At 38.8% G+C, this 12,060-nt stretch overlaps 1 protein-coding gene across 1 annotated transcript in view; it reads left to right on the forward strand.

Moving 5' to 3' along the window:
* LOC105535542 (leucine-, glutamate- and lysine-rich protein 1) overlaps nt 1–11,692 on the forward strand; it is a 67,647-nt gene extending 55,955 nt beyond the window's left edge. Inside the window, exon 7 of the mRNA XM_011974658.1 lies at nt 10,915–11,692. Within this exon, the coding sequence (XP_011830048.1) occupies nt 10,915–11,328 (414 nt within the window). The 3' untranslated portion in view covers nt 11,329–11,692. The remainder of the gene's footprint in view (nt 1–10,914) is intronic.
* Nucleotides 11,693–12,060: the final 368 nt, after the last annotated feature.

The following is a 12,060-nucleotide window of genomic DNA, read 5'->3' on the forward strand; positions in this document are numbered from 1 at the left end:
CTTTTTCTTTTCTTTTTGAGACAGAGTTTCACTCTGTTGCCCAGGCTGGAGTGCAGTGGCGCAATCTCAGCTCACTACAACCTCTGCCTCCCAGGTTCAAGTGATTCCTGTGCTGTTGTCTTCTTTTAAGAAATTGCCACTGCCATCCCAACCTTCAGCAACTTCCACCTTGACCAGTCAGCAGCCATCAACATTGAAGCAAGACCCTCCACCAGCAGAAGATACAACCCACTGAAGGCTTAGATGATTGTTAGCATTTTTTAACAGTAAAATATTTTTAAATTAAGGTATGTACATTTTTTAAACTTAATGCTATTGCACACTTAAATACAGTATGGTTGTAAACATAATTTTTATATGCAGTGGGAAACCAAAAAATTCATGTGACTTTCTTTATTGCAATATTTGCTTTATTTTGGTCTAGAACCAAACACACACTATCTCTGTATGCCTATGCCTCTGAAAGAGGGATGTAAGGGTGGAGTGGAAAACAAGACTGAAAGATTATAAACGGGGCAAACGAATCCTTAGAGATGCCTTCCCAGTTCCTAAGAAGCCCCTGCCCACCATCCTGGCAGAGTACCAGGGGGTTACTCTCTAGCAAAACTGAATGAGAAAAGGCACTGAACCTGAGGACAAAAGAGATAAAGCAAGGGTATGTTAAGTAGGGAGACCTCCCAGTACCCTTCACACTCTCACTTTTCAGAACACAAGTAACCAGGCTTATGTATTAATGGCCATAAAAAAAGAAATTGGAAGAGCACCCTCTGGAGAAATGAGCTGCCTCAAAAGATAAGACCGGCTTGGCGGAGTGGCTCACACCTGTAATCCCAGCACTTTAGGAGGCCAAGGCAGGCAGATCACATGAGGCCAGGAGTTTGAGACCAGCCTGGCCAACATGGTGAAACTCCGTCTCTACTGAAAATACAAAAAAATTAGTTGGGTGTGGTGGTGCACGTCTGTAATCCCAGCTACTCAGGAGGCTGAGGCACAAGAATCACTTGAACTCGGAAGGTGGAGGTTGCAGTAAGCGGATATCACACCATTGCACCCCAGCCTGGGTGACAGCAGGACTCTGTCTCAAAAATAAATAAATAAAAAAGATAAGACCCATTGATACCGACAGTTGGGATAGCTCAATGAAATGGCTATATCCATGTTCAATCTACCTACTTAGAAGGATCTCAGCCAATAAACCGAATACAAGCACACTGAGCTTAAGGTAACATTTTGGGGACCCATTTTTATTTTTATTTTTATTTTTATTTTTATTTTTATTTTTGAGACGGAATCTCACTGTCTCCCAGGCTGGAGTGCAGTGGCTGGATTTTGGCTCACTGCAACCTCCACCACCCAGGTTCACGCCATTCTCCTGCCTCAGCCTCCCGAGTAACTGGGACTACAGGCACCCGCCACCATGCCTGGATAATTTTTTGTATTTTTAGTAGAGATGGGGTTTCACTGTGTTAGCCAGGATGGTCTCGATCTCCTGACCTCATGATCTGCCCATCTCAGCCTCCCAAAGTGCTGGGATTACAGGCGTGAGCCACCGCGCCCGTTCGGGGACCCATTTTTAAACACGAACAGCCAAGGATCACCAATTATTTGAGAAACATCTCTAATGTGAAGAACAGAAACAATAAGCAAAAAAGAACTTCACAGAAAAAAAAATACAAAACAATACAGGGAGCAAAAGAGAACTTAAAAATATATAATTAATATCCTCAGAGAGAAAAGAGATGATATTGTATTCATTAAACATAAACAGCCAGCTACATAAAAAGAACAAGAGTGAGTATTAAAATATAAGGACTGAAATGTTTAAAAATCAATATTTGGGTTAGATGATAAAGATGTGAAATCTAGAAAGCAGAAGAAAAAAGCAAAAAGATGAAGAAAAGAAAAAGAAAATTCAAGGAAATAAGAAATAGAAGACAATGCGTTCCAAATTCCAAAGGAAAATTATGCCCAGCCTAGAATTCTATATCCTGCCAAAACAATCCATCAAGTATCAAACACAGGTATTTTCAGACTTCAGACTTCTCAAAAATACTACTACCCTGGCAACCTTTTTCAGGAAGCTGTTAGAAGATATATGACAGCACAATGAGGGAATAAGTAATAAAGGAGAAAATATAGGAATCAGGAAATAAGGAATCCAACACAGGAGAGAGATGAAGGGAATCCCAGGACAACGGTGGGAAGAAATGCTAGGATTACAGCAGTGCATCAGATTGAAAGAACAAGCATACCAAAAGAAAGTTCTTAGAATGTTGAGCAGAAGCATGGTGGGTTCTTAGAAGTATGTCTCCAAGAACAAAGAGAAGCTGATAGCTTACATGGGGTGTTTGAACATGTCGAGAGGATATTTACACTTCTGTAAGTCAGGTGAAAAATTAGTATCAATACCCAGAAAACAAAGCAGAAAAATTATGAGACAATAACTCTGGATGGAAGCTGTGCAAGGAAGAAAATGTCGTCATAGTACATAACATGGCCCAGATGTGCATATGTTTATATACTATAATCATATAAAGATGAATATAGATTAAGCTAAAAATTATGACAGAAATATGAGGATAGGAGGAGCAGCAGCATCTGTTGGGAATTGGTATAGAAAGCTGAACCCTCATCTTCCGTTCCGTGCAGTAAGTAGATATGTTCAAAACTGAAAAACAAAGAGATCGATGTATAATGATGTTATTTTGAATTACGGAGGGTAACTATCAGAAGAAATAGTTTAAAGATCTGAAAATGGTTATTCCTGGGAGGCAGGACTTGGGAATGTGAAGAAGTGTTTTTTTCATTGTGAGTTTTAGTATTATTTTACTTTTTAGCTATATGTAATATTTTAATTTTAAAAAATTAAAAATAATAGAAAGGAATAAAGTATAAAAAGGACCTGGTAGAGAAGGCGACAGAGATAAGAATAAAGGTCAAGAAAGGAATATTAAAGAAAAATCAGGAAAGTTACAAGTAAAACAAAAGCAACAAAATATAAACCTTCATGAGATTTTCTTTTCAGATTATGAGAAATGAAAAAAGACAAAGCAGATTCTAGCTTAAACTTTAGTAACGGGTACCTGGCACACTTCTGTTTATTCCTCAAGTCTAAGTGCAAAGAGAACCCCTCCATGAAGTCACAAAATATCAGAGGCAAAATTAGCTATACACCTGTGCGCCTACTGCAGTTCCTTATTTATGCATTCATTTAACAGGTAAACAGTTTTGTTGTTTTTATAGTGCTAAGAAAAAAATAAATCAGGATAAAAGGGATACTTTCTGAAGGAGGGGTGCTATATTAGACGGGGTGGTAAAAGGCTCTGAGAAAATAATGAGGCAAAGAACATTCCAAGGAAAAAAACACTCCAGGCAAAGGTAATAGTTAGTGTCAAGACCCAGAAGCAAGGAGCATACTGGGAACCTTAAAGAAGCCACAAGGAAGTCAGGAAGCACTGCTGGAGCTTAGTGAGCAAGGATAGTGATAGAAACCAAGGTTGAAGGGCCAGTTTGCATGCAGTCTTTGTAGGCTATGATACTTTTCTAAGTGTGATAAGTCTTTGGATACTTTTCTAAGTGTGATAGAAAGTCACCTAGGAATTTTGAACAAGGAATTGACATGATCTGACTTATTTTTAGAAGATAACTGACTTCTGATTAGAAAATAGGTTGAAGAGGGCAAAAATGAGAGCAAGGCTGTGAAGGAGGTGACAAATCACCAGATTTGGGATATATTTTAGGGATGAAGGCAATAGAAGTTGCTGATGGATTGGATGATATGAAAGCATAAAAAGGAGTCAAGGATAACTCCGAAGTTTGGAATCTCAGCAACTGAGAGAGTGCTGAGATGGCAAATGCTAGAAAAGAAATACAATTGGGGAGGAATGTCAAGAATTTTATTTGGGACATGTTGCTCTTAATATGCCTATTAGATACCCAAGGGGAGATGTTGACTAGGCACTACGGCCACAGGGAAGGCAAGCTGGAGATGTCAATTTTGGACAAATCCACATGTAGCTGATACTTAACCCCTGGGACTGAATGAGATCACCCAGAGGATTAGGCAATAGAGAAAGGGTTGAGAACAGGCACTCCAACTTTTAGAGGCTTGGAAGAGGAGTAGAATCTAGCAATGGTGACAGAAAAGGAACTTCTGGTGAGGTAGGAAGAAAACCGGAAGAGAACACTATCAAGGACTCTAAAGAAAGACAGTAGTTAAAGAAGAGTACATGCCATATAGACAGGCCCACAGTCCCTTATCTGAAAACTTTGGGCTCAGATATAAAATTATTTTGAATTTTAGAAAGTTAGTACAGTATGTCCTCATAGATGTAGGGCAGCCTCCCCATGCAATGACATTAATACTTCTGCAGTGAAACATCTGAATGTTCACACAAAATGGGACAAAGACTGTAATTAGCCTTCTATCAGTTTAGTCAGATTTTATCACTAAATGTAATGAGCTACATTTTTTTCTTTTCAGAGCTTTTTGGATGTCAAAAGTAAGGCTAAAGGACTATAGATCTGTATTGGCTTTCATTACAACAGCTGTTTTTATTGTTTATGTTGGTTTGCCCGACCATCTCCTAGCATCTTGAATCTGTTTTGTTTAAAAAACAAAGGAAAGTACATGTGTTTCTCTACAGGGCTACCAAGATGATAGGAAAAAATCAAAGATTTGCCTCCTAACTATTAACAGTGGTTACCTTAGAAGTATAGGAAGAGATAGACAGAGATTTTACTTCTTACATACTTTTTAAAAATATTGACATCATGGGTTATTTTTAACATTTTGGTGTTTTGAAAATATGTTTCCAATGTAAACTCTATTTTTAAAAAAGGAAAGAAAGAAACTCCATTTACATAAGAAAGTTTAGGCCAGGCATGGTGGCTCACACCTATAACCCAGCATTTCAGGAGCTCAAGGCAGGAGGATCACTTGAGCTTGGAGTTCAAGACCAGCCTGGGAAACATGGGGAGACCCTGTCTCTACAGAAAATGCAAAAATTAGCTGGGCATGGTGGCACACACCTGTAGTCCCAGCCACTTGAGAAGCTGAGGAATGAGGATTGCTTGAGCCTAGGGGATAGAGACTATAATGAGCTGTGATCGTGCTTTTGTACTGGAGCCTGGGCGACAACCTGAAACCTTGTCTCAAAAAACAAAAAGAAAAAAGTTTATTAACTAATCTAGCAAAGATGGATTTATGTAAACTCTAAGATTAAATTGTAGGAATACATGGTATTTGCAAGCGCAAATAGTTTACTTGCAAGAGGGATTTGCTTAGTTTTAGGATAAGCATTTATTTTATTTGCATGTTTAATCAATATACAGAATACAGCACACACTTCTCTGGTAATTCCATCTATGAGAATGGAGTAACCAAAGTACCAGCAAGTAAATTATCAAAAAGTAGTTGGCAGTTTGGGGACATAATAAAATTAGAATATCTATGTCTTTTTTAAAGAGTAAGAGGGTAAAAGGAGGTTTTCCATCCCCCAGCAGGAAACATGGGGAGGATCAGGGAGGCTTTTAGGGGACAGGGACTATACGTAGGTTTGGTTAGCAGGGAGGATGAGTGAACTGAGAACCTGAAAACCTTAGCCTTGGGCCATGGAACAGAAGGGGGCTCAGACTGGGAGTCTCTGTGGTGAGGAAGATACCAGAAAGTTGACAGAATGAGAAGATATATTGAGAAATTTTTGTATATTTAATTAGTGCTAGTTAAATTGTGTATGTTTAATTAGTGCTAATTAAATCTAAATTAAGTTGGATTATTGACTTAGAAAAGTAAATCCTGCATACTTGGTCATCATGGGCTCCTCTTCTCTGCCCTGCAAATCTGCCTCTGAAGCAAATCAGTCTGAGGGATTATTGCCCTCTGTTGCTACAACTTTTGTTTGAATATGTCTACTGTAGTTGGTTTTCTTATGTTTGTAAGCAGGGAAATATAATTTTGAAAACAACCAGCCTGACATCCATCTTACTTTTTTCCTGGAAATCTTTTCAGATTCTCATTCTTGTTTTACCAAAAGGCCATTTCCACTAACTTTTTGCAGTGTTTTGGGCTGAACAGAAGCCTAGAAGGCTTTGAATGGGAGGTGGGAACATCCTTTGCAAACTCCCACTCATTGTTTTGGTTTCCACACTTTTCCACAGAATTTCCTTTTACCTCAGCTCCCCACCCACCCGGCCAGCCACCCACTCACCTTGGGATATATCCAGTTAGGGCTGGTGGAAACTGTAATCTGATCATTCCATGGCTGATTCAGATCTTACTCGGTCTAAAGCATGAACAAAGCCATCAATCTGTGATTGTTCTTCACTGAGGAGGACTTGCTTTCCTGGCATATTCCCCCCAAAATTGTGCCAAATACAGCTGATTCCCATTGCAGATGGCAGTCTTACCTTCAGAACAATCAAGTTACACAGTAAAGCCTTCTCTCCCTTCTTCCACTGTTTTTGGAATTGAAAGCAACCCAGCTGTCTCTAAGAATAAAAAGGAACACAAATATAAAAATAAACCACCCTTATATTGCAAGGAGTAGGGGAAATTGGCCACTTTTTAATATTAGAAATTTCAAACATATGATGAACTAATTTATATTTTCATTTTGACATTTTCCTTCTCAGTGGGAGGGCAATTAAGCCATATTTTAAGCCCATTCAAAGTGGCCTTATTCTGAAAATGTTGTAGTGATATCTATAGAATGCTTACCACCAATCAGCAGAGCTTAAGGATGCAGGAGTGCCTAGTTCTCCCCTCCCTAGACCACCTGACCCAAGGGTCACTTGAGATAAGGACTTCCTCCATGAAAACTTGGGGCTCCTACTGTCCTCCCTGGCTCCCATCTTGCTCAACTTCAGGCTGTTTTTCACAAAGCTAGCAAAGGGATCTTCCTTTCATGCAGATTTGATCCTGCCAGCCATCTGCTTGAAATAAACTTTCAGTGACTCCATATGAACCTCAGAATTAAGTCAAAACCCTAGTATTAGCACACTAACAAATTTTCTCTTGATCTGACCCTGCTCACTCTTCCCTACATCAGTCCTGGTCTCTTCTCCCCGTGTGCACCTGCCTGAGTCATATTAAGCCATGTTTTATCCCAAGTTATGCCTCTCCTTCTCTCACTGCCAGGCATTTGCACTCACTGCCCACTCTGCCTTGAAAACTTCATTGCCTCTTCTTCACCTGGCTCATGCCTTCCTTTCCATTTTGACTTCCAGTCTAGTTACAATCCAGTGATTCTATTTTTGCCATGTTAAAATATGGCCAAAGATAATTTTATCTAAAACATAGAATACTATGCATGATTTTCAGTCTTACTGAACATATTTCATCTTGCACATTTGTCCTTGTTACTCAGTGAAAACACATTAAAATTCTGCAACAATCCAACCTTCATCTTGACTAAATTGCTGAAAACTAACCACGAGCGGATGATTCTTTTCACGTATGATGGAATTTTCCACTAATGTGTCTACTTACTCTAGCCACATCCACGTGTCCTCTAGTCATGCCCTATCAGATTACACCCCTGAAATAGCAATCCCCTACACTTCCATTGTTTTATTTTAATTTTTTAATCCCATAATTGAATAGATTATAAATCTGAATTGCCTGTTGAACAAAACAGAGTTATAATCTCAATTGTAGAGGAGGAGGTAATGGTGGCAGATGACATGAAGATATTGTGTGGTTCACCTAACATTTCATGATGTTTTGGCACAGAAAAGAGTAGAAGTATCAATTTTGGATATTATTTTCAATTCAGGGGTCTCCTGGTTTGGGAACTAATAGAAGAAAGAGAATTAATCCTTTGTCTTGCAAGCTAATAACCTTGAAGAAAGATGAGTTGCAGAGCAGTGAGCCCCAGACAGTCAGTAGCCCTTCCCCCACTCCACTGGCTGGCTCCATTCTCTTACTTTGGAATATGTCTAGTTAGTGTTGGTGGAAACTGTGTAATCTGATCCTTCCATGACTGATTCAGACTTCACTGGATATAAAACATGGGTACACAGTTCAGCTTGGAGTCTGCCAGGTCTTTGCTCCCATTGAACTTGCTATGAGGACATCTTTTGGCTCACTCTACCCTTTCATGTTCTCCTTAGTGGAATGTCACTTGCCTGAAATAGCTTTTATGTGACTTGCTTTTTGGTTGTTTTCTCCAGATCATTACTCCTTTCCTTTGAGACTTGAATTTAATCTCAGTAAATTGATTGAATTTTATTTTTCTTTTAAGGAAAGCTCTTGTCATCACATCCTCCATCACTTTATCATTCCATATTGTTGTGCCTGTTATTCATGTCACTAATATGTTGGCCTCATTTTTCATTGCTATTTTTTTCTTTCACATATTCAAATAAAATTAACTCTTTCTCATTGCTTTCTTAATTAGCGATATTTTTATACAAATTTATTGAAAGCCACTTGATGTGGTTTGGATCTGTGTCCCCACCCAAATCTCATGTCAAATTGTAATCCCCAGTGTTGGAGGTGAGGCCTGGTGGGAGGTGTTTTGATCATAGGGGCAGTTTCTCATGAATGGTTTAGCACCATCCTCTTGGTGCTGTTCTTGTGATACTGAATGAGTTCTCATGAGATCTGGTTGTTTAAAGTGTGTAGTGCCTCTCCCCACCTCTCTTGCTCCTGCTCCTGCCATGTAAGATGCATCACTATCCCTTTGCCTTCCACCATGACTAGAAGCTTCCTGAGACCTCCCCAGAAGCAGAAGCTGCTAAGCTTCCTGTGCAGCCTGCAGAACCATGAGCCAATTAAACCTCTTTTCTTTATAAATTACCCAGTCTAAAGTATTTCTTTATAGCATTGCAAGAATGGATTAATACACCACTTTAATAATTCCAACACTTTGCCAGCTTACTCTACTAGTAGACAAAAAATATAATGGATTAGGTCTTTCCCCCACTTTAAAAGAAACTTTGATTAATAGAACTTAGAAAACCTGGGCAAAACCAGATGAAAATGTCCTACGGGTTTTTCTGTTTTTGTTTTTGTTTTGTTTTGTTTTGTTTGTTTGTTTGTTTTCAGTGTCCTGGGAACAAAATGGTCCCTGCATGTTTGATGTAATGAATTAGGCAACTAATTTAGGCATAGGCAGCATGGAGCAGGGCTCTGAAGGGGACTTTAGTACTTCAGAGTGGAATTACTCTCAGCAAGTTACATAACAGTGTGAGCTTCAGTCTTTATTAGTCAGATATAATTGTTGGGAGCAGGAAATGAGATGACACCTAACATGGCACCTTGTTATCTTCCTCTCTAGTCCCTCCTCCCCTACCTTTTCCACAAGTGTTTCAGCTAGAGTTAATGACAACTAGGTGATAAAGCCACAAACACCATCCTTGCTCTCTCCAATTCCTCCAAAAATTAAAAATAACGAGAAGCAAGTGATTAACCCATGATTTTTTTTTAGTGTGTGTCATGTAGTAAGTAAATAGTATATGTAAATGATGAGGATTTGTTTGACCCAGGAATGCAGCTTTTATAGAAAATTACTGTGCAATTGGCTAATCTGGAATTGCTCCATATTTTTCCATTTTGATTACCAAATTTGGAATTGAATAGAGTTCTGTCTATAATCATGAGAAACTCAAAAACAGGAAGATGCTACTTTCCCTGGCGCTTTGTTATTTAGTTCTACTGACAGCAGATTAGTCAGTCAACCCTTAGGGAGGATGTTTTCCACTAAGAAGCAGACTCGGGAATGCCTTGGCTGTTTTTACAAACAAGTTAACCCAATGAAAATTCATTTTTGAGTTGACGAATCCTATAGCACACTCATTTTAATTGTGTTTTCTTACTAGGATACTACTTTGAATTATTTACTTTTCAGCCTCATTTTTGACATCATAAAGACATGAATGTCGGGACACTAGGGAGATCCAAGACTTGATTCTTACCATGGGACTTGAAATAATTTTGATGAATTCCATAGACGAAACATAGGTAACTCCTCAACTAGAAATGTAGAATTTCAGAATTTCAAAGAGGCTTAATAATCTCTAGTCCAGTCACACATTTGAAGCTTAAATTTGCTTCAGCGTATCTCTGTCAAGCGAGATTCAACTCTTCAGTGTCCTCCAGATAGCTCTATTAAAAAGTTCTTCCTTATTTTAAACCCCATAGCTTTCACCTTGGGTCTAGATTCTTTTATGGACATAGAAAGCAGTTCTGCTCAAACCTACGAAGGTACAAACTTCTTGAGGGCAGGGATTGTATTCACTACAACTTCTAGTAACTTGGTAAATGATTGTTGAATGAATGGAATTAATAGCAGACGATCTTCTCTATTTTGGGATATTATCTTACAGAATGGCAAATGAACATCTTATTTAAGTTCCATTGAGAAAGCATCATATGAGAACTGATTTTATTGTTTAAACGCTATAGCTGATTTTTTATTCTTTCAATCTTACACTTCAAGCGCTTTTACCTGTTTATGTTATTATAGTATACCTCTACTGTAAAAGAATATATTTCATGACTCTATAGCTATTAACTATTGAGTATTACATGTGCAGAGCATACTGTCTGCGACTTGATGCAGAGAAGTTGAAACCCCACTGAAGCCTGTATTAGAAGTCCTGGGTTCTAACACCAGCTGCACCACTAACATCTGAATAACCCTGGACAGGTCACTCAGTTTCTGCAGTTGTTGACTCCTCATCTGCAAACTGCAAGGGTTGAACCAAATACGCACTCCAACTTCTTTCCACCATCACAGATTGTTTCTGTTCTTGACTTGTCTGTCCCGTGTGGTAGACTATCACAGAGACAATCAAAGAATACAGACCTCTGATTTCCAGTTCAGTTCTCAAATTGTATCGTCAGTAACTATCTACTTATGCACATTATTTAAAGCTAAGTCTGCTTTCTTTTCCCCTCTCTCTTTTCAGAATACTTTTCTTCAGGAGACAGTGCGTAGAGAATGTGAAGAACGCTTTGAACTGACAGAAGCTTTGAGTCAAACCAGAGAACAGCTCCTGGAACTCAGGAAGCTTCGTGGAAGTTTACCATTCTCACCGTGTTCCCTCAGCAAGGGCAGCCTAACCTCCCCTGCTGCAGCGGTCAGTAATCATGGAGAGAGAAGCCTTGCAAGACTGAACTCTGAAAAAGGAATCCAAATTCCCAGCCTGCGCGGAGTGTCAAAACCCACCACTTTCCCAACCTCAGATAAGCCCAAGAGGGTTGGCAGCTCAGGCTTGCCCATTCTCCCCCAGCCACATCCTCCCAGGGGTGGAGCATCTTCAGCAAATGAGACTAGACAGAGACTGGCTGCCATTCTTAGGAGGAGGCGGAGTCAGCAATGATCCAAAGTGAGGAGCAGGCAGCTCCCCACAGCGTGCACGCTCTTTCAGAGAGTGCCAGGAACTCACTGTAACTGAGAATGACAAAGATAAAATTATTTTCACAGATCAGGAAGGCATACCTATAGATATATTTAACAAAAGACTGTAAAAAGCTGGAAAATTGTGAAGCCATATTTTTCAAGAGGGTTTTGATAGAGTAACAGATAATTAAGTTGTTGGTATTCCAGAGGTCTGATTTCTATATTTATGTTGAAATGTGCTCTATGAATATAGCCTTTTAGAGATCACAGGTAAAATTTTTCACCCATAACATCTTTTCCATTTCTTGCACCACTACAAGCAGATATATTTCCACAAAAAAAAAAAAAGAAAAAAAAAAAAAAAGATTGTTTGGGTTTTGTTGGTATGTGTTCATTTGTTTGTTGAGCTGAATAGGTTAAATCGATGTAATAAGTATTCCAAACAGAAAAAAAAAAAAAAAAAAAAAGTACTTTATCTAATTAAAATTAGATAATCTCCAAAATGCTTAGTTCAGGTAGTTGCAGAGATCATCATCATAATTAAAAGCTTCTTTTCCTCACCTTACAATCTAATTGGTTAATCTAATTTCTCTTTAGGCTAGCTCAGAGTTAATGATAGATAACCTTCAGGAAGACAATCTTCTCTGAGTGACTGGGGACCTTCTAGAAAAAGAGATGGTAATGTCAATTCAAGGAAATAGTATTTTATTTC

Source organism: Mandrillus leucophaeus, unplaced genomic scaffold (assembly GCF_000951045.1).
Source record: "Mandrillus leucophaeus isolate KB7577 unplaced genomic scaffold, Mleu.le_1.0 Scaffold1477, whole genome shotgun sequence".
Lineage (NCBI taxonomy): Eukaryota > Metazoa > Chordata > Mammalia > Primates > Cercopithecidae > Mandrillus > Mandrillus leucophaeus.